This window comes from Nestor notabilis, unplaced genomic scaffold (assembly GCF_000696875.1).
Source record: "Nestor notabilis isolate BGI_N333 unplaced genomic scaffold, ASM69687v1 scaffold2532, whole genome shotgun sequence".
Classification (NCBI taxonomy): domain Eukaryota; kingdom Metazoa; phylum Chordata; class Aves; order Psittaciformes; family Psittacidae; genus Nestor; species Nestor notabilis.
Window position 1 is genome coordinate 31148 of NW_009917692.1, and position 22396 is coordinate 53543.

At 40.8% G+C, this 22396-nt stretch overlaps 1 protein-coding gene across 1 annotated transcript in view; it reads left to right on the forward strand.

The window, feature by feature from the left end:
* Positions 1–19423, forward strand: part of ATP9A (ATPase, class II, type 9A) — a gene marked incomplete at its 5' end in the record, with an annotated part of 48360 nt that extends 28937 nt beyond the window's left edge. Inside the window, 14 exons of the mRNA XM_010009355.1 lie at positions 274–435; positions 5809–5901; positions 6743–6826; positions 7667–7837; positions 10365–10463; positions 10742–10831; positions 10955–11099; positions 11804–11868; positions 12650–12805; positions 14161–14225; positions 15045–15153; positions 16417–16474; positions 18269–18472; positions 19287–19423. Of these exons, the coding sequence (XP_010007657.1) occupies positions 274–435; positions 5809–5901; positions 6743–6826; positions 7667–7837; positions 10365–10463; positions 10742–10831; positions 10955–11099; positions 11804–11868; positions 12650–12805; positions 14161–14225; positions 15045–15153; positions 16417–16474; positions 18269–18472; positions 19287–19423 (1638 nt within the window). The remainder of the gene's footprint in view (positions 1–273; positions 436–5808; positions 5902–6742; positions 6827–7666; positions 7838–10364; positions 10464–10741; positions 10832–10954; positions 11100–11803; positions 11869–12649; positions 12806–14160; positions 14226–15044; positions 15154–16416; positions 16475–18268; positions 18473–19286) is intronic.
* Between the last annotated feature and the right edge of the window lie 2973 nt (positions 19424–22396).

A 22396-nucleotide genomic window follows, 5' to 3' on the forward strand; every position in this document is an offset into this window, starting at 1 on the left:
TTTTACCACCTCCTGCTGAGAGTCTGGGACATCCCATCAGCTGAATCAGACAAGAACTGGGCTGCCCAAACCCCAAAACTTCTGCTAGTAAGCTTCTAACTTCAGAAAAAACTTGATAGAAAGAGCCATATAGGAGCTTGTATGAACTGATCTGTTCTATAGCACCGTTAATGACTAATGAGCTTCTCTGCAGCCCTATCCCTTCCCCACTGATGCTTCTCAGGGGAGGAATGGCTTGGACTGGCCTCCCTTACTTTGGCCTTCTCCTCTCAGGTGGCCCTGGTACAGTGGACAGAGAGCGTGGGCTTAACGCTGGTGGGTAGAGACCAGTCCTCCGTGCAGCTGAGGACACCGGGTGGCCATATCCTGAACTTCACCATCCTCCAGATCTTCCCCTTCACTTACGAGAGCAAGCGCATGGGGATAATCGTTCGGGTAAGTGGCTTCGGGTAAGCTTTCATGTCTGTGAATCTCCTGCTAACACAACGTGAAACTTGTAAAACACTTGTTCTCAGCTGTGCTGTTCTTCCTGGCTGAGTTTTGTGGTCTCTTCTACCTCGGGCTGTAGGCTCGTTCTCTGTTTTGAGCTATGGACATCTCACTGCTGGGTTTGGTTAGTAGACATCCTTTTCCTTGACCAATTTAGTGGTAAGTGCTGTAATGCCCTGGGATATCTTTAGTGTACTGATCTTACACCAGCCTTCCAGTCCTTACAGCAGCCTTTCAGTACCTAAAGGAACCTACAAGAAAGCTGGAGAGAGACTTTTTACAAGGGCAGATAGGGATAGGACAAGGGGGAATGGCTTTGAAGCCTTGATCTGTGTCCCTGGGGTTGTCTTATCTATCCAAAAGCTCCTACCTGTCCTTCCCATGCCATAATCGTGCTGGCAGAGTTGGGGGGGGACTGTATGGTAGACTGGGGCTGCAAGGTGACCCAAGTCACAAGTTCTCTCCCCTCCTCAGGGTCAGCCAGGAGCAGGAATTCAAACAGGCTTACAGGTCCAGCTTACACTGCATCTCCAAAGCAGTTGTGGTAGTACATCAGGGCGTGTTGGAGATGGCAGCAAGCGGGAAGGAGGGAGGGGATCATGACCAATGCCATGATAAATAACTTTAGGATATCGTTACTGTTTTTTTAGGAGTGCTCCTCAGATCTCTGCCAGGCACTGAAAGTCCTTTCAGACCCCATGGAAGTACAGAACTGCAGGAGGAAGCACTTGTAGCTGCAGTGAACTCTTTTTGAGCTATGCAACAGAGCCTACAGCCATGGTGTCATAAGTAGAGATTGAAAATAGCTGAGTAAAGGTAAAAGGGTGCATTTGTGCAAGTACCTTTATCAGCAGCCACAGGGACTGCGCACCCTAAATACGTGCCCAGCTGAAGTTGTATGCATAACTTTATGGTTCTATATCGAATACAATGTAAGATTGGACTTTCAGGAAAAAAAAAGAAGAAAGTGTGGGTGTTAAAAACAGTTGAGATCAGTTGTCACTGTTACCATCATTAGTTTTCAAGATAGTGCTAGAGAGTCTGTGTAAGGAAGGTAAAGCCAACTATGGTAAGACACTTCCATTTGCCTGCAAAGCAAACAAGGTGAAGCAGTCTGAGTATTTCTTTTGGAGATAATTAAAACATCCTTGTTATTTTTTACTGAGCGTACAGACAGATAACTGGTACCAGGAATCTAAAACATGAATATGAAACCTGTAATCCAGGGCAAGATATGATTTGTTGTATCATCTCTTGGGATGTGCAAGTTTGTTGTATGTTTGTTAGGGTTGAGAGAATAGGTAAGATTAGTGGGTTTGTTCCCTTTTTCCCTCCCCCTCCATTTACTTTGTTGTAGAACTGGCTTGTTGCATGTTTATTTTGGGGTGTCTGGAAATAGTGTGTAAAAATATCTTCTGCCTCATGTATTTTAAGTTACAACAATAGGAGGAGTTGCCTTTGCTTTTAGTTAGAAGCATGGCCCTCACTGATAGCAGGTTATTGTAGTCTGCTTTATTGGTTGATGTTTGGTAGCTTCACAAATCTCAGCTTCTCTGTAGGCCTGGAATAGCACAGCCCCTGTCAGAAATGGCATCTTGAAGGGATGATGTAAAATGGAGCAATGCAGTGGTTGTATTCCACAACAACAAATACTGGAGAACTTCAGTATTGCTGCTACCAAGAGATCTGGTGATAAATATGGTACTGTAAGAGGTGCATATAATTATTTTCACAAACCCATGAAGGACAAGCTGTGTTTAATGTGGACTAAACATCATTAAAACTCATGCAAATGGCTGTATTTGCATTATCCTACCTGAGTATTTTGGACGTGAATCTCCTGTTGTTCAAGGAACTGCTTTTGAGTTCTGGATTACACAACACACTACAGTGTACAGAGAACAAATTTGTATTTCAAGTTGTTCCAGGCTTTGGAATATTAAAACATGCCCAAGGGCAGGAATGTTAGTTGAAGTGGGCTGATAGGCTGAGCTTGTGCAAAGTAATCAGTGGGTTAAATCTGTGAATCTAGAGTTTGACCAAATGCCATTGAATGTACATAGCCGGCAGTGTTAGAGTCCTCACAAATGTTGCGTGGGACAGCTGCAGCAAGTATAGTGCATATAGTGTTTAAATACAGCAAGTGCAGATTCTTCAGATTATTTATTTTTATAGTGAAAACTATGTGGACACTTCAGGTAACCTTTTCAAGACCTAGCATAAAAACATTAGCAATAAAGACAGAGTACTAAATCCTCCCCACTGCTTATTGAAAGGGCAAACTTCTGATGAGATGCTGTTTGCAGAGGTGTGAGAAATGGGCTGACCGTTGAAGCCAGGGTATGTTTCATTTGTGTTTATATGCTCAGCAGGGAAGTGGATGCTCTGAAATTTTTCCATCTAAGTGGACAAGAGTCCTTTTGGTTTTGCCTTCTTTGATTTGAAGCTCATTCCTTTTAAGTTATCTATTATCTACATTCTCTGCCATTAGGAAGAAAAAGGTTTCTGTTTTGCATTTCTGTATTTAGAATATTAATGCTACCAAAACCAGCAAAACTCCCACTGGTGGTCAGTGGGAGCAACATCAGGCACAGATCTTGACTAACTACTGTTAATAGAAACGTTGGCCCCTCTCTGTTGTGCTTGTTAATGGTGTGTCTTTATTTTGCAGCCATTGAGCTGCCGCTAAGCTGCTAAAATCAGCTCCCTATATACCCTATGCGGAAGTAGGGTGTACGTAGCAGATGTTGGGTGCCTAGGTAATGCTTTGCAATGTTCTTGTATACTCCCAAAATACTACTTTAAGCAGGGTTTTCATTTCTATTAAAAAGAAAAAGGAAAAAGAAAGGTTTATTAAACAGGTAGTTGTCAAGTTAAATTTTTCTTTGATTAAATATACATGTATGCATGTGTAGGCACTCCATTTCGTTTTGATCCACAACTTAACAAGGTGTTTACCTCTTCAGTGTATTTTCTGAAACTGTTTAAAAAACAGTTTAAAACTTGTTTAAAAACTTGTATCTTCTAAAACTTGTTTAAAAAACAGAAATAAGAGGAAGGAAAGTAGCTTGAAGTATCCAGAAGAGAACAGACACAGTGAGCAACCAGGAAGGAGAGGGAGGGAGAACTGCAGACTGAAACTGCACTCAGGACTGTAGTGAGTAGAATTCAAATGGCAATATTTTCTGCTCAACTATATGGATATTGCTCGTTTTTATAAACTGCTTTTTTTTTTCAGCTAGCAGGAGCCAGTGGGATTGTCCTGCCAGGCTTCCTGTACAGTCTGGGTATGGAATTTCAGTGAGTGATTCATGTGTCCAGCCCAGCAGTGCTGTTATTGAACCTTTAGCAGGGGCGCCCATCTCCCTGCTGGTCCTGCCTGCTCTGGCTTCTATAAAAAGATCTCCTTCAACATATAACTTCTAGTAAATAAAGTAGTAGTTAATGATGGAAACAAGTAGCAGATGTTGCCTTGTTTGGGATATTTTTGTAATATCTTCTTGTTTGCTAGTTATCAACTGTCATTTCTGTAGCTGATTATTCTGAGTTCTGAGAATTCTTGTTTCTACAAAGCAGCCACTCTTCACCGTCCTGTTTACCGACTTACCTTCTTGAAAGAAGGCCTGTTTGTTTGACCACAATATTTTCCATTCTTCTTTTTCTTTGCATTTTTTGTTTTTCCCCTTACCCGTGTGGAATGATCTTTGTTGTAAAGCAAAGATAGTGCTATTGTCATATCTGGAATTGAAAGAAGCCTTTGAACCATGGCCAAAGTCAGACCACGGTGGAAAAAGATGCCTCTCCAAAACAATATAACTGGCAAATCTCTGTGTAGATTTATAGTGTGATCTTACCATAATATGAGAACGCGCTAACCTCCTATTGAACTCGGTGAGAGGAAATGACTAATGCAAGGAGATAGCTGATACAGTATTTATATTGGACAAAAAAATCTAAACTATCTTAAGCCAGTTTTGCAGCACAGGAAGTGGAGTCTTTATTCAGTTTCCTACAGAGATGTTGTTAGACACTTTTTAATCAAATAATTTAATAGATAAACCTTTACCTTTAGCTACTGCCAAAAGCATTGTTTTATTTGAGTGGTTTCTGGTTGTTTTGGTAGACTGACACACATTTTGCTTTGGGGATGTGTGGGTGTCAGTAAATGAAGGTTGGATGTTTCAGGACATTGAAAACTATTTAAGCTTAATTCTAAGAATCTTTCTTGTGAATATCTCTGTGAGCTTGGCAAAAATGTTCAGTAAAGGAGCTTCGTTATCCTTGGTTACTCCTAATTTCCCTAGCAAAGACACTTGCTTCTCATTGTATTTTTATTATCCACGTTAGTTGCTGCTTTTTCTTTTAGCTGTGGCTGTAAACTGTTTTGCTAGTGCCATAGGGTGTTAGACTTTTACCTACCAACTCTAACTGTTAGTGTATGAGACCCTTCACTGCTACTTACTGTAATGGCTGAAGTGATTGCCATGTATATTAATAGTGTGAGAAAGAAAAAGTGTCCGCTGTGCTTTTCTTTAATTTCTTTTTTTTTCCTAAAGTACCTTCCCCCCTTCATTTGCAGCTGTCTATTTACAAACCCTCCTGGGCTTTTTGGTTTTCTGTGTTAAGTTTATTTTCTTCTTATCCCTGGTGGCTATCTTGGTTTACAGAGCAGTTTGTCCCTTACTCATTGTTTCATGTCCTTTGAGGAAATCGCCAGGGTTTCCATTAGCTTGTAATACTAATAGCTGTGACCTCCTTAGATATCTGCCTGGTTAGAAGGGATTTTTTAATTTGTGGTAGTGTAAATACGCTTTTCTTGCAGCCTGCAGATTACTTGTATCGGATAAGGCAGGCAGCAATCTAACCTTTCTGTGGCAAGCATAAACTTTAATTATGCTTATGCCATATAGTGTAACAGAGGGGGTAAATTAGAGTGTTTTTTACTCTGTTAAGCTTCATGCATCTGTTTTATTGCTTCAAGTAAGTATGAAATAAATTTTCAAGGTGAGGACTAGAGGTTATTCCAAAGGCACACGCAATCAGGATTGAGAGGTGTCTGTATGGAAATGTCATGTTGCTGATTAAAAATCTCATCATCCTTGTCTAAACCATTAATTTCTGCTCTGAGTAACCAAGTTACAATTGAATACACATCTGCTTTTGGCCCTCAGACAAGATGCTGAGACAGATGGACCTTCAGCCTGATCCAGTGCAGACATTTTTGTGACTCGTGCAGAAAACTCATCACTTAGCTCATTAAGGCCACTTCAAATATGCTAATACTGGCCCAACTTAGACTCTTTTGTTTCTTATCTGCAGGATGAATCAACAGGAGAGATCACATTCTATATGAAGGGGGCTGATGTTGTGATGGCTGGGATCGTGCAGTACAATGACTGGCTGGAGGAGGAGGTACAGGGCTGTCTCCCCTATGTATGTGGGGTTTCTCATGCAAGTGCTTTTCTCCTTCCAGGGCAACACATGACAAAGCTTGTCAGCGTGGCAGGGTGGACATAACTGCTAAAACATCTGTGAGTCAGAAGGTCACTGATCTCTTGGCAGTTCATTGAATTAGTCTTCAGCCAAATACATACGTAGTAACGAAGAAGTCAGGTGGCGAGTTCAATGTACTTAGTGCAAAATATGTCCTGTAAATAAAATGGATTTTGCTCAAACCTGATTGCAAGGTCACCAAATTTGTCCTGGGCTCGATCCTGTGTTTGTATTTATTGTAGACTGAAAGGTCGAGTTTCAAAACTACATTGGACAGGTTTATACTGGGATATCTTTGTCAGGTTAGTAGTAATGTTGACACAGAGTTCATAGAAGTACCTTCACTTAGTGATTCTCCCCACCTCCAAACCCTGGTGTTCAAAGAAATAGCATTACCTTGGTCTTATTTGAAAGAGTTGATGGCCAAAGATTTGAAGTTTACAAATCAAAGGCTTGTGTCCATTTACTTAGACATGGAGAAAGTTAAATCAGTGGGGTGGGTTTTGTCACCCTAGTACAGCAGAGAGAACATTTTTTATTTCTGATCGCTGGAATAGATTGCAAACTATTGCAGGTCTCCTTTTTTCCCCTCTCAGGTTTATCATGCACTTTATCAGATGTTACAGGCTCACTAGGGTTGCTCAAATAGGATAGTTATTTTCTGAACTTGCTATCTTACATTGCCAAATCTGCAATGCTGTGCATAAGTCATCTTACTTGAGATGGAGTTTATGGTTTACAATGTGATATTTCTTTCCAGTGTGGTAACATGGCTCGGGAAGGCCTGAGGGTTCTTGTTGTAGCCAAGAAGTCTCTGACGGAAGAGCAGTATCAAGACTTTGAAGTAAGTTTTTGATTGTTTACTTTTCTTTGTTTTTAAACAACCACTGAAGTGATTCTGACAGACCTCTGGTGATAACGCTGCCTCTCATCGTACTAGAATTGTCATTCTTCAATGTCAAAATTGCCTTTTAAGTGATACGTATGAAACTGGATCCCAGCCAGGACCCTCCAAAACAGTTCCTGAATCCTGCCTTATAATCTTTTGCAGTAATAAATTCTGCAAATATTCATCATTTGTTAGACAAGTTGTGTTTGTGTGGGGAAACACGTTGGCTTTCAGTTTTCATTGTTGCATTCTGACATCCATGGAAACTACAAACAACCACAACATAACCCAGCCGAGTTTCATGGAAACACAGGCTTCACATGTGAGGTTTATTAGATAGGTCTCTACACACAGCACTGTGTTGCTTACCCCAGACAGGCAAAATGTGAAACAGAACTATTAAGTTAAATGCAGAGAGGAGATGTTGGAAATGCCTCGGATTCTCCATTGCCATTGTAGATGTGTTAGTTGCGAAAACCATGGTTAGACCTGTGGTACAAGGGAGTCGTTTCCAGGGTTTCTGCAGATCCCACTTCAGCAGCTGATGTGCATTGGTGTACACAAGGATGTGATGTGCACTGTGCTGCCCAGCTGAAACAGGACAGGGACAAAATGACAGAAAGTTCCTGAAATAATTTCTACCTTATTCTGTAGCATACACCTCGTGTTCACCAGCCATTACAGGTGGTATCCCTCAATGAAAGTTAACAGTGGGAGGTTAACTGGTTAACCCTGTGTTCCACAGAACTCCAGGCTGGCTGTGTGAGTGAGTGGTTGTGTCTGCTCTGTCCTCAGGCACGCTACGTCCAGGCGAAGCTCAGTGTGCATGACCGCTCCTTGAAGGTAGCCACAGTCATTGAGAGCCTGGAAATGGAGATGGAGCTGCTCTGCCTCACCGGCGTGGAGGATCAGCTGCAGGCGGATGTCAGACCCACTCTGGAGACACTGAGGAATGCTGGCATTAAGGTCTGTCCAACCTAGTGTTACTCCTAGCTGGAACACTTGGACCCTCTTGAGTATGTGGCACTGTCTTACAGCCAGTGAATTGTGGCAGTGTGAAGGCCCTTTCAAGCTACATGCATTTTAAACACCACTTTGGGAACAGAACATGCTGGAAAAAGTAAATGTTAACTGAACACATGAAAGCATGTCACCTTCTGTGCTTTTCTTCTCATGATGTTTAAACCCTGATGGTAACTAAGGACCACACAGCCACTCACTCACTCTCCCCTTTTCCCCTTCCTGGGTAGGATGGGGAGGAGAATCAAAGGAATGTAAAACCCACGGGTTGAGATCAGAACAGTTTAATAATTGAAACAAAGTAAAATAAAGTGATAATAGAAATAATATCAATGACAATACTGATTATAATAACAGGGAACAACAAAAAAAAGAAAAATGAAAATTGAGAAAACAAGCAGTGTGCAATACAATTGCTTACCACCCACTGACCGATGCCCAGCCAGTCCCTGGGCAGAGATCAACCCCTTCTGGCTAACTCCCCCCACTTTCTATACTGACCATAATGTTCTATGGTATGGAATATCCCTTCGGCTAGTTCAGGTCCTGTCTGTGCTCTCTCCAGCTTCTTGTGCTCCTCACTGGCAGAACATGGGAAACTGAAAAGTCCTTGATCAGGGCAAGTGCTACTTAGCAACAATTAAAACACCAGTATGTTATCAGCATTATTCTCAAGATTAAAGCCAAAACACAGCACTGCACCAGTTACTAGGAAGAAAACTAACTCTGTTCCAGCTGAAAACAGGATATCTTCCCATAACATGCTCTGGCTCCATCTGCAGAGAAGCTGAGTGTGTAGGCAGAGACTTTTGGGCAATTGTTTGTTTCAGATGTTGTATGAAACAAGCCTGATTTGGGTGTGTTGGGTCCCTGGTGCACCAGCTCCTGTGCGGGGGTTGAAGCTGTGAATATACAACTTTTCAATAGCCACTAGAGGGGGTCTGAGCCAAGGGAATCGGGGACTGGACTGACTTTTTCCAGTGTTCGGGGCTTGAGTATGTAAGGTTCAGACAGCTGTGGCCTGAGCTGTGTTCAGCGGTGGGAGAACCGGTGGTGCTGCTTAGTTCCCATCTCGGAAAACTTGTCAGTCAGATCCCAAACTTGCAAAAAGGAGGAAAAAAATAATAAATGGACTAAATATTCGGATTTGGGCGAGAAAAGTGGGTAAAAGGTTCTGGTTGGGGTTTCTCTGCTGTGAGTAGCAATAGGAGCAAAAATCTTGAGCCATGCTATGAATCCAAAGCAGGGCTGTGTGTTTGGGATTTAGGTAGGAAGTGGAATGCAAAGGTTGGGACAAGCTTCCAAAAGAGTTTTCTGTTTGGAATCATCCCTGTAAACAGCAGGGATTTGAGGAGAGAAGTGAGACGAGTGGAATCAGACAGAGCTCCTTAGCAGCACTGTAGCTTTTTCCCCCCGCAGCGTAGCCCTGGCCAGTTATTCCAAAGCTGGTTTCACTTTTTTTTTTTCTCTTCACCTTGGCTAGAGTCAGTGTCAGGGTGTGGAGTGTGTCATCACACAGCCAGGGAGGCACTTCAGAGCACTCCTTGCAATGGTATGTTCGTTAGGGTCTTGCATGCAAGAAGTAAATCAAGAGGGAAGGCAGTCTTGTGATTCATTACTGGGACCATCTTGTTAAGATCAAATCTCTTTCCAGCCTCAGATTATTAAACAAATAAGTGAGTCTTTGTGTGTGGGGTTTTTTTGGGTTTTTCCTTTTCTCTTTGTGTTTGTGTTTGGCTTTTTTTAATATATATAAATGTATGTGTATATTTTAAAAAGTTTCATTAAATATTCTTGGGCAATGTCTTGAAAGAATAAAAACACCAGTGGAAAAAAAAAACCCCAAACCCAAAACTCTGGTATATTTACACTGTTGAGAGAATTTCCTGTCAGATTCTAACCGGGTATTGCTGCTGGTTATAGCTGCTGACATTGCTTTCTAACACCCCCCCCCTCACTAGCACAAAATAAAAGGAGCAGTGTATATTTAATAAAAAAAAAAGAAAAGCAACAACCAACTGAGTCTGTTCCAGACGCACACATCAGCAGTGAGCTAACCCCAGTTGCATCATCCATATTTTAGGCAGGGCCACGAGGGATCTTTCTGCAGCAGGGCCCGCTTATTTCAGCATATGAGAAATAGCTGGGGTGGGACACATTAACACACGCATACGCATTCTTTAGCTTGAGTTTTGTGGGTTTATCAGCAGAATCTTGAAATATTGCAGGTGGGAAAAAATGTTACACATAGTTTGTAATTTCTTCTGTGTTTCAGCCTCTTTAAAAGCTTTGCTTTCTTTCATCTGTGAGACTTTTCTTGTATGTTTTAAAATAGGGCCTTTTTAGAAGAACAGTTTGTACATATGTTCTAACAGTCCTTTTATGTGCCTGAACCGGCAGGTGATACTTCTAGATGTTCTGCAGACGTGGTTGTTAAGTTTTGTATTTAAGGCATTGAATATTTGGATTTTAGGTGTGGATGCTGACAGGGGATAAGTTGGAGACAGCCACGTGTACAGCCAAGAATGCACATTTGGTGACACGAACACAGGACATCCATATATTCAGGCTAGTGAGTAACACCCACGTACCCCTCTCTCAGGACTTGTTTGGGACCCCAAACTTTGGGACAGGAGGGGTGCTTAGATCACAACTGTTTTCCAGACCCAGAATATTATTATCCTTTTGACACATCTTTCTATCCCCTGAGCTTTTGTTTATCTGACTCTGTGCTCTGAATAATTCAGTGTGCTGCCTGTCCATATTGCTTTGGCTTCCTCTGAGACTTGTTTGTTTGGTTTTTCACCCCAGTGAAGCAAACCCTTCCTCAGTTGCCATCTTTTTCCCCAGGTGACTAACCGTGGAGAAGCCCATCTCGAGCTGAATGCCTTCCGCCGGAAGCACGACTGCGCTCTTGTTATTTCTGGTGACTCGTTGGAGGTAGGCTCCAAACACCTCAGGCTGTTAAAGCCCCAAAACACTGTGGCTGACTCTGGGTTATGTTATTTTAAAGAAACTTTCCTAGTACAAACATCGGTGATGCTTCTGATCTCTCTAAATTAGGTGTGTCTGAAATACTATGAGTATGAGTTCATGGAACTGGCTTGCCAGTGCCCTGCTGTCGTGTGCTGCAGATGTGCTCCGACACAGAAGGCCCAGATTGTGCGATTGCTCCAGGAAAGGACTGGCAAGCTCACCTGTGCAGTAGGTAAGGGCCTATGTTAGGGATGAGAAACCATGTAGGGTGGTGTCTTTACTATTTCTTTTGAGTGAATAGTCCCATGTTATCTCATAATAACCCTGAAGTGCTGATTTAGGAAACAGTTTTTTGCGGGATGGTTGAGAAGATGAAGTTTTGCATATGGAAACTTGAATAAATATTCATAAAATATGAATATGAAAATTCATAAGTTATATGAAAAACTCATAAATATTTAGGGTGATATCTTTGCAAAACAGAGCTTGAACTTGATCAGATAAAGTGCCATTGTTAATTTGTGAGCTTTATTTCAGCAATGTAGGTACATACAGTAAGTGCTTAGCTGTAAGTGCACTTAAAAGACAGATAAAGTGATCAGACCTGTGGATCTATTAAAAACAAAACTAAACTTCCTAAAACTTACATTCATACAAGTGCTTGGTGATAGGCAAATAAAAGTCTGATTTTCAGCTGGTAAGGGGTGAGGGCTGGCATTCAACTGCCCCTAAACTGCTGAGGCATCCAGCAAAGATAAATGTCAAACTCCAAATTCATTATTTTTATTTAAAATCATGCTTTTGTTGTTTAAAATCCTGCTTATGTTGATGGGGTTAAATGTTTCTTTTAATATTACAATCTGGTGCAGATGTCTTTAGTGGGTTTGCAAGTTGCCCCTGTTGCTTAACTACCAGTGTCATTTGTCTGACCTGCAGGTGATGGAGGGAATGATGTTAGCATGATTCAGGAGGCTGACTGTGGTGTTGGAGTTGAAGGAAAGGTGAGATTACCTCGTGTTTAAGAAGACTTCTTGTGGCAGCTCGGGAGCTAGTTCACAAGTAACTCTTAAATGAATCCTCAGAAGTTTGTGCAAGAACATGAGAAGTTTTCATAAGAATAATCACCAGACCCATAGCCTTATCATGAAAAATAACTTGGCTGCAAAGGAGACTACTGTTCAAGAGAATTCAAGTTAGTTATTTTGTTCTTGTCCAAATTCAGGGAATCTGCCCATCATGGTTAGTTTTGGAGTTTTTAATCACACATAGATGCCACAAATGCTGGAGTCATAATTACTCTGATAACATCTATTCCACATTTACAACTAAAAACTCTTTATATTAATTTAGAAAGCAAACTCTAGGTTAGAGCTCTGGTTCCTGCATATAGAGCTGCTTGGAGTGACCAGACTGGATTTGAAGGCAGTGGAAAGCCTCTGCTTGGAGTGAGCCAAAACACTAAAATTGATTGAACTTCTGAGACTGAAAATTTGAGTTCAAAACTGACTTGATATGAGTGTCACGTTAGCATGCACATTGTGAATCATAATCCAGAGGATTGCTTAGAATTGGAGCCCAGGGTTCAAATGGGAATTCTCCTCATTTTTGCTCTCTGCTTATAAACCATGGTGGAAGGCAGAAGTGCTGAGGTAATGCTCTCCTCCACCTAATGTATTGCAAATTTTCTTGGAAATTCTGTCAGCAATAACTGAATAATATGATATTTCTTTGTTTCCAATAATGAAATTACCTCCCTATGCTTTTACTTGCTGTTGTACACAGGAAGGAAAACAGGCATCGCTTGCAGCTGATTTCTCTATCACTCAGTTTAAACATCTGGGTCGTTTACTAATGGTGCATGGAAGGAACAGTTACAAACGGTCTGCAGCTCTCAGTCAGTTTGTCATCCACAGGAGCCTGTGCATCAGTACAATGCAGGTAAATGGTCTGTCATGAGGGTTTTTCCAGTTCAGAGGTGAAAAGAACAAATCAAAAAGTAAATGTTCTGTGTTTCATTCTGCATGCAACTATTTATATTCCTACAAATTTTCATGAGTTGGAACTTGAGGTTGTTACTTTGATATGAAGACACATAAGAAAGTTACTGATATTGGGCAAAAAACATTCTACCCTAGAATATTCACATGGCACAGCATGTTGTTGCTGTTGTTTAGTAATGCTAGGAAATACTGAAAATCTGAAGCAGGGCTATACTCTCAAGGCCTCTGCTGAGTAAGTGCACTTATTTTCAGGTGTGTTTTAAATAGTGCAACTGAAGTTGAAGCCCTTATTTAAGCAACTGAGGATGACTTGGCTCAGACCCTGATGAGGTTACCAACAGCTCAGTCTGGTGTGCTGTGGAGCGTTCATGGGAGCTGTGCTGTAAAGGCTGCTGAAGCTTGTATTAACCTTCCTAAGTACTCAGCAGCTCACTGCAGCAGGAGGCATTCTGTTCCCCTCCATTTCAAAGGGAACCTTAGAAACAGATTTGTTACTAACAAAATTTACATCGCTCATGTGTGCAGAGCCTCAGTGTAACAAATACATACAATTGCCAGTTGGCAGGGAGAGTTGAAAGCAATTTTAAGAACTTATGAGCCAAATTCCACTCTTAGCTGAGGTGACTTGAGTGAAAGTTACAGTAAAGAGCAGAGGTTTACTCTTTGGGAGTTGCGTTTTCATGCCATAATGTACTGATACATTCCTAAAAAACACTACATGCTTTTTGGGTAAAATACTTCATGTTTTTGAGAAGTCTGGTTCTGCCCGCTCCCCTTTTCAGAATAAACATGTTGGAGAGGGATGCATAGAGACAAAAGGTTCAGGCTCAGGGGGCAGTCTAGCTTACTCTGCAGCTGAAAGCAAGAACAAAAAACAAACCCGTAACTTCTAATAAAAAAGAAATCATCTTGAGCTCTTTGGAGTTTGTATTGGTGAGTGTTCACTCTTTTTATGTTGTGAAGGCATCATCGAGGCATAAGTAAGTATGCACCTGTCCTTCACAACATCTGGATCAAACCAGTGACCTGTGGACGGGAGGAAACTGTTATTTTCTGTGGAATTACAGTACAAAAAGTTTTCCAAGTCCAGCTCTCCAGTGTTTGCCATTAAATATTGCTTTCATGCAAGGTTTGTGTAGGAATAAAAAGGGTTGATATTACATTCTTCTGTCTTCACTTCAGGAATTTGAACCCACTGCAAGTATGTTCCAGTTTGAACAGAGTATGTTTTTTAACTGTTGCTTTTAGTGCAATATCTTAATGCCTGAAAAACGTATTTCTTTTGTTTTCTAGGCTGTTTTCTCATCAGTGTTTTACTTTGCTTCAGTTCCTCTCTACCAAGGCTTTCTCATCATTGGGTAAGAGGTCACTTTTTACTCATAGTGTGGAAAACCTGCACATAATGAATAGATTTGGGCTAATTAGTATGCAGAGCATGCACATCTCCACTCTGTGTGTTTCACAACATTACTTCAGATGATGTATGTTATCCGTGTCCCCCTTCTGCTCCTCTGCACTGAGCAGAGCCACTGCTCCAGCTCTAGAAAGCTTTCCAAAAGGGCAGTTTGTCACATTCAGAACATGAGAAGCAAGCCATCCTCCCAGAGTTGTTCCCTTGATCCTAGTAAAAAGCAGAGGGACAGTCATTGTGCTCTTGTGCCTGTGTAGCTGTGAGAGCCAGTGCCCAACTCTTGACAGTGTTAGAAGCAGGGGACAACCCAATCTCTTCAACAGGAGGAATGAGTTCCAGTCTGAAATATACAGGGATTAAACTTACTATCCTATGACTTTATGCTTTTGAGTACATAATTAAAAATACAAAAAGCAAATTCATCTCTATTTCCCCTGATGGAAACAGGATCAAGCCTGAACTGTAGAGCAAATTTTGGGGTTGGGATAGGCTTGTCCTTGGCTCCATTAACAACCCTGTAACAACTCAGTTGCAATACTTAAACCAATCATCTGAGTATGAGGGTTTCTAATCAAAAGCCATTCCAAAAGTAAATCCTTGAAGGTTTTTCCTACATGCACAACTCTGGCACATTCCATTTGCAAGTTTTTATAACATGTATGTCATTTGGCACTTAAAGAATATTGTATTTCCTTTCTGAAGACTTGCATTTCTGTTTGTTCATCTATGCCTTAGATAATTTACTGGTCTTCTACCTTCTTGCCAGGTACTCCACAATTTACACGATGTTTCCAGTGTTTTCTCTAGTCCTGGACAAGGATGTTAAATCAGAAGTTGCAATGTTGTACCCAGAGCTCTACAAAGATCTTCTTAAGGTGTGGGAGACTCCTGTTTGTCTGTTTTAGTTTTAAGGCAAGATCCTCATCGTGATTTGAAACTCTTTAAATGTGTAAAGTCAAATATATTACCAGCAGATACGGAACCTTATCATGTGTTTTCAAGCAAAATTTTTTTAAAGGCAAATTTGAATCCAGAGATGCAACCAGATTTCCTGGCAGTTTGTTATTGAATGCTACATGAAATGCAATTTATAAAAATGGCTGGGGAAATAGAATTTCCATTCTGTGGGAAATTCTAAGGATTTAATATTACTGATTTGTTCCAAAATAAAGGAGAAAGAGAAATTGTTGGGGATTTGACACTATCCTGAAGCCAGAAAAGGGGGTGGGGAGAAGGGATATGCTTACTTGATGGAGGGAGGAGGTTATCACATAGTTTCTTGAATAGAAATTTGTCTTGAGTATGATCTAAAGGGACCTAAAGGTTTGGTTGCTGTGCCATTTTTGTAGCTTTAGCATGAAAGTTGAGTCCTTCACATTAAACGAAGAAAACTTAATTTGCTATTTACCGTGGAAATATCAGGAAGGTAACTCTTGTCTTAAGTTTCTTTTTGTTTTCTTTAATTTTTTTCCTCTCCTGGAAAACTTTTTGAATAACTGGGGTGTGCAGACTGGCAACATTCTTCTTAGCAGAGGGAAAGGGTGGACTGAGTCTTCAACAGATCGTTTCCCTCAAGGATTTTTGTTAAACAGATACTCTCAAAAAGCAAAGCCTGTTTTCCAACAGCCTGAATAAGTCTCCATCTGGTTTCACTTGTATGTTGTCTCTTATGTCATAAACCACTAATTCTCCAACCATCCTTAGGCCTGGTCTAAACATAGGGGGGTTTTGTGCTGGTATAGCTGTGTTGGCTGGAGATGCTTTTTTTAAAAGAAAAAAAAGCTATCTGCCTTCAAGATGATGGTGATTTGTGTGTGTCTAGAAATATAATATTAATATATTCATATATATGTGTATACACACATCCTGTATTTCACAGTACAATGACTAAACTCATGAGACTCTTGGCGTTGAATTAATCGTGTGTGCAGTAAGGATGAGGTTGTACTGTACTGTGCAAGCAGTGAGCTTCCACAGTCCCAGGCCTCCTTCATCCATCGTGAAAATTGAGAATAAAGATATAGTACCTTAGGGCTGGTTGGTTCTCTTTTATCAATTGCTGATAATCTGTAAGTGAACGTTCATAAAAGAAAATCCCCATGGAGCTTTGTCTTTTTTTTTTCTTCTTTCCCCACTAGGGACGACCATTATCATACAAAACTTTTTTAATATGGGTCTTAATAAGCATCTATCAAGGTAAGAAATCAACTTCTGCCTGTGCCTTCAGATGTTTTAATGAGTGCAGAATATCTGATTTCTTTGTATTGCAGGAATTGAAGTAAGACATGAAGTGAATTTAGCAATTCATCCTTGGGTTAATGAAAATATTTTTTGTTTTTCAGAATATCTTGGTAGCATTACCAAGGGAAGAAATTATCTAAAACTAAATATTGGCAGCAACTGGTCAACCCCTATTGTAGGCAGCGATGTAGATGTTCAAATCATTGTGCCTTTTCCCATTAGGACCATCCTTTGTAATTCTGTGCAAATCCCCTTTCAGTGCTTTAATTGCTCCATCAGTAGAGTAGAGCCTGTGACTCTTCCCTTCTTTTAAAAAAGTTTTGCAAACCTTAGGTTAACCTTAACCTACAGGTTAAGTCAGCATGCAAAGTACAGAATCTGTAGCTTTGTGTATTTTTATCTAAACCCTGTGTAATAGAAGTGGCAATAGTTCTTACTAGAACTATAGGTCTTGTCTTTACTTTTCTCTTTTTTTATCAAGTAACATCAAACTCAAATGCTTTCTATAGGTGTTAATCAGGGAATTGTGGAAAACATGTAAATAACATGGAGCTAAAACAGCAGTATAATTCTGTGACAAAATTTCTTGCTTTCCAAAATTTCCTTATGAACAACAGTCAGAATAAATGTGCCAAAATAAGCAGATAATTCTTACTGATATAATGGATACAGCCATCCTCAGTAGGGAGTGAATCCAAGAATATAAAACCTCTGTTAGCATTATTTTCTGAAACTTAATATGGTAGAACCCTACAACAGGGATAATGGCCTTCTGGTGCTGTACAAATATGATGGCAAAGCCAAGGCATTTATAGAAAACTCACAAGTGGTGGAAAGCTAAAGCCAGAGGGTGATGCATTGAGGGAAAGATTTCTTCTTGAGCTAAGACCACTATCTGGTTACAATATTTGGTTAAAGTGACTTCACTTCTGATGTGCTAAATAACTAGAAAACAGCAGGCCAAACGATTGGGCTAGTTGCTAGCAGAGATGAGCCTGACCAAAAACTTGAGCAGTCCTAAACTTTGGAAAGTTCACAGCTGGATTTGAACTTTGTGGCTCAAGCTCTAGTCACTTGCAGGTTTTCCCTTCCGAAATGAGCCTAGTGTGATGGATGTTGGTGCGGATTACTCATGCTGCTAACATGAGTTATTTGTGCAGGTGGCCGTGCGGAGCGTTGTGAGCATTGCCTGGCTAGCCAGAATAGGAGCATGAAACAATGCATCATTAACAGTGCTTTAATATGTGCTCCTTCTAGGGGGAAGTGTAAGGGGGAGAGACCTTGGCTGAAGTAGTGCAAAGACAGGCTAACTTGTATCCACTGAGCTTTTCAGCACCTTGCTTCCATCTGGGCACTGAGGCAATGCAGTAGGTTTTAGAAGTATTTAATATCTTTTAGCTTCTGAGTAGTGACCAACTGCTTTTCTGGGAGAAAGATAGAGTTTTGTGATGTTAGAAATCTCCAGCTGCCAAAATAGCGTGTATTAATTTCCCATCTCCATGTGTCTATGAATATGATAGACTGTTATAACAGTCTGGGCACCTCAGCTGTAACTTTTCCCTGTCTTCTCATCAGTTCTGTCTCCTAAATAGTAACTGATTCATTGTCATTACATTAATCAGGTTTCAGAAAAACAGTCTCAAGACATGACTATGTTTCAGCCTTTCCAAGACCTAAGGGTTTTACAGAGGGTTTTAGGGCTTAAACTGGTGTTTGAATAAAATACCCAAATGTTCCATTTCCTTGCAGGCAGCATCATCATGTATGGAGCACTCCTCCTCTTTGAATCTGAATTTGTCCATATTGTTGCCATTTCCTTCACTTCCTTGATTCTCACCGAGTTACTGATGGTGGCGTTGACAATCCAGACGTGGCACTGGCTCATGATAGTGGCTGAGCTGCTTAGTCTCTCCTGCTACATAGCTTCTCTGGTCTTCCTACATGAATTTATTGGTAAGGTTAAATGCCTTTTCTCCAATCAGTTAGTTTATAACCTGGATAGTAACAGGACTGTAAGGAGCTGAATTGAGCTTAAAGGCTGATTATGAAGCCAAAAATAACTACAATGACAATATCTCAGACCTGAATAAGCTGCATTATTTAATTGCACTTTAAAGGCATTTGATGGTTTCTTCTCACAGCAAAATGCTAGAGGAGGTAAAGGTGGTCAGTAGAGTATGTGCTGCCCAGTGAATGTCATCTGTACTTTCAGAGCTCCACCACATATCAGCTGTCATATATAACAGTGTTCTTTATTTCCATAAGGAAACTGAATTTGAGACTACAGATTGAAGCCTCTATTGTTGGTTTGAAAGATTTCATCTTTTAACTGGGTGAAGGAGCTGCCTTCTAAAACTTATTTTATCTCCTTCATTGGTGCCCCTCTGTCACGGGTTTGGTTGTTGGTTGGTGGAGTTTTTTTAGTTGCCTGAAACAGAGCTAATCCTTTTCCCTGGCTAAAGGAAAAGGGTGACAAATTCCAGCTTCGCCCAGTAGCTGTCTAATTGCAAATATCAGGTCCTTAGGGTTGCTTCCAGTGTTCATGCAGGAACCACAAGATGTCACTACTTCTTCCATAAAGCTCTTTGCTAACTGAAGACAATAAGGATAACTTCGCATGGGCTAGATCTGCATCTCGTGCATATGGGTATACCAGCTCTATATTGAACAATGCTTCAACTATCTTTGCAAAGATTCTGAGGTATTATAACCTATTCCAGGACATAATTCCCATATTCATTGACTTTGTGCTCTTTTCTTTATACAGATGTTTACTTCATTGCAACTTTATCGTTCTTGTGGAAAGTCACCGTCATCACTCTGGTGAGCTGTCTTCCCCTCTACGTACTCAAGTACCTGAGACGAAGGTTTTCTCCCCCAAGCTACTCAAAGCTCACGTCTTAGGGCTGCTCTCCTTGCACACCAGAGACAAATATTGCACATGGCTGAGAGACAAAATCATGTAGTTGTTACTATAATGAATACATCTGATATTTGCATAAGGATCATGTGGTAATCTCTATTACATGCTGCTTTATTGAAAAAGACTTCACAACTGCTGTGAACGGAAACCTGATGATAAAAGGGAGTTTTCTGAGGGTGGAGGCACTTGTTAGTTCATCCAGTTTTTGCCGCTTTTGTTCAGCTTAACTGGGGTCAAATGCATGTATCTACGATGACGGTGGGTTTCTCATGCATGGTTAAAAGTATCTGACAGCTGCTAACTGACCTCGGAATTCACATTTGAGAAACTTGTTCATTTTTAAGTACCTGTGCTGTTCCTTGCATTGTGTTATGTTATTTTATGTTATTTATCTTTTCAATTCAAGTAGTTACATTCTTTTTACATCTTGGAAATCCCTTAATGTAGGTGACGCACTATACTGCTGACAGCCGATTCCTGATTTATGGCATGCTGTTTCCATAATGGGGCTCCAGCATGTCGGATCTACACACACTTGAGAATCTGAGCGTGTTTGAGATCTTCCTTCAGTTGAAATGTGGTCACCCTAGTGATTTTGGAGGTATACAGGCATTAATAAATACAGAGAAATGCTAGTCCAAAATGAAGAAATTCAGTTTTGTTTAGCTTTTGTTCTTCCTGTTAAAAGGAGCTGGTGACATAATAGCTTTACTTGGTGTTTATTTGTATAGGAGAAAATTATCTAAACTAAAGCAAATCCTCTTTGGAAAAGAAACTTGCAGTTGATCAGACTTGAAATGTGTTGACAACGTGAGAAGAGACTCGTACTGTTCTGCAGACAATGTGGCAGTCGTGTCTTGAATCCTTGGAGACTGAAAGGAGAGGTCACAGAGCTGCTACTCCTCACAGCTACACGAAATCTGTTTCCTGTTAGGTTGAAACTGCGAAGATGAGCTGCAAATAAGCTGAGGCACTCCTAGGTGGATGTTGTTCATGACATGCTCCCTGCAGAGAGGCAGTTTTTTACTTGCTTTGCAGTTTTGCACTTGCTTTGCTCTAAAAACTGAACTGGAATCACAGAAGTGGGATTCTCCTGTGTAGAGCAAATTTATGAATTTATTTTTCATTTTCAAAAATTAAACTCAATGAGTTCTGCTTTTATAAAAAGTTTTGGTCCACATTATAATACTGTAAGGAGAGCAACATGTATGTAGGCTGCTCAGGAGGAGGAGAGAGAGTTATGAGAACCTTTTGCAGTTGGGCCCATGCACCGAACATGGATGAGCCTTTAGTGGCAGACATCGTCATCTAATTGCTGTTTAGTCTGTGCTGAATTAGTTGCTTGCTGTCTCATTCCCACATCCCATGTCCACAGCACTGTTGGAGCTGGCACTGCTTGACACTGTTGTTGGTTGACTGCATGGTGGGACTAGGAATGGCAGAGCCCAGGGCCTGAGCTCCGCTCTCCTTTCTCAGGGCAGCTCTTCCAGGTCAGGGCAGCCACACTGGTATGAGGAGCAGAAGCGCTATGGTTGTATGCCTTGCTGAACCTCTTTAATGGGCTGCCAGCTTCTGTTGCTATTGCTACAGGCACTCCACTGTTGCAAGCAGCACAATGCTGCATTAAAAAATCTGATGTGAAAATCTGTGGAAAATGGGAGTGTTGTTTTAAAAGAGCTGGAGTCTCTGTTGACCCAGAGTGGTATGGCTTGAATTTTCAGATCTAAGATAGTCGTGGCTTATGTGGTTGATGTGTGGTAATTGCTCCAGGGGATGTTTTGCACAACCTGACCTGCCTTCCTTGATCTTGGATCCTGTGAGTAAATATCAAAGAGGAGGGGGAAGCAAGTTCCAGAAGATTCAGAGACAAATTGGATGTGCTTCATAATGTGTGTGGCTCAGGGTGAGAGGAAGGTGCAAGTCTGTATGACCTTGTTGTTATTTCATACAGTGCAAGCCCTCCTAATTCAGAAAATTATGTTTCAAAATCCTTCAGGAGTAAGAATAGCAAATGCTCTGTAATCTCAACTCACTGATTTTTCTTTTGTGCCACTTTTCCGATAGATTCTTGTCTGAAGTCCTGATACATAGCAATCGCCTTCAGAAACAACCTACTGACTAAGGAAAGCTAATTCTTGGTATTCACCTTTTTATAGAATTTGCCTTTTTCCTTGTCTTCTTCCCCCTTCTAAAAATAATAACGTACATTTCTACTTGACACACGTGTTCATGTTGGCCCCAGAAGTCCAACATTCCCAGTGTTTTGTCTCGCAGAGGAAAACCGGTGCCTGGACAGCCCATCTACCTGGGGAGTTGGGCTATCAGCCTTTTGTGAATTATGCCACTTTGCCAAAAGACACTTAATGTTGTCTTTAGTGTGAGTTGCTCCAACTCCTGGATAGTGTCAGCCATGCAGGTGTTCTGGAGTTCCCCAGTCAGCATTTTGTTTAAGCAGATTTAAATACAAGAATGAAGAATTTCTTTTGGCCACTCCTTGTGACTGAGAAGTCAAGTCCTTTTTGTCTGTTGGCAAACACATTGCAGTACACATCTTTGTAAAGCCCTGTCCCTATCTAGTGTGTATTAGTAGTTAAATATCCTACAACAATAACAGTGCCATGCTACTGTATGTAAATATTTGAGAGGTATATATGGTAGAATTTGCTGTTTCCTGAAGTCAACACCGTTTACACTGAGTGGACCATATTTGCAAAATATTACCTTACACCAAGAAAGGGAGAGAATTGTGATTTCATTTATATTTATTGAAACATAACTCTAAAAAGGAACTCATTTGGTGAATTGGTGGTAATGTATAGCTGTGTTTTGGGGTGCGAATGTTCCTTTGCAGGTAGGTTTTTTTGCACAAGGTTGTAAATCCAGGAAGTAATTAATGTCTGGGTATACGCTGCATTTTTTTAAAGCAATCGGAAAATCGAAACTGCCATTTAACA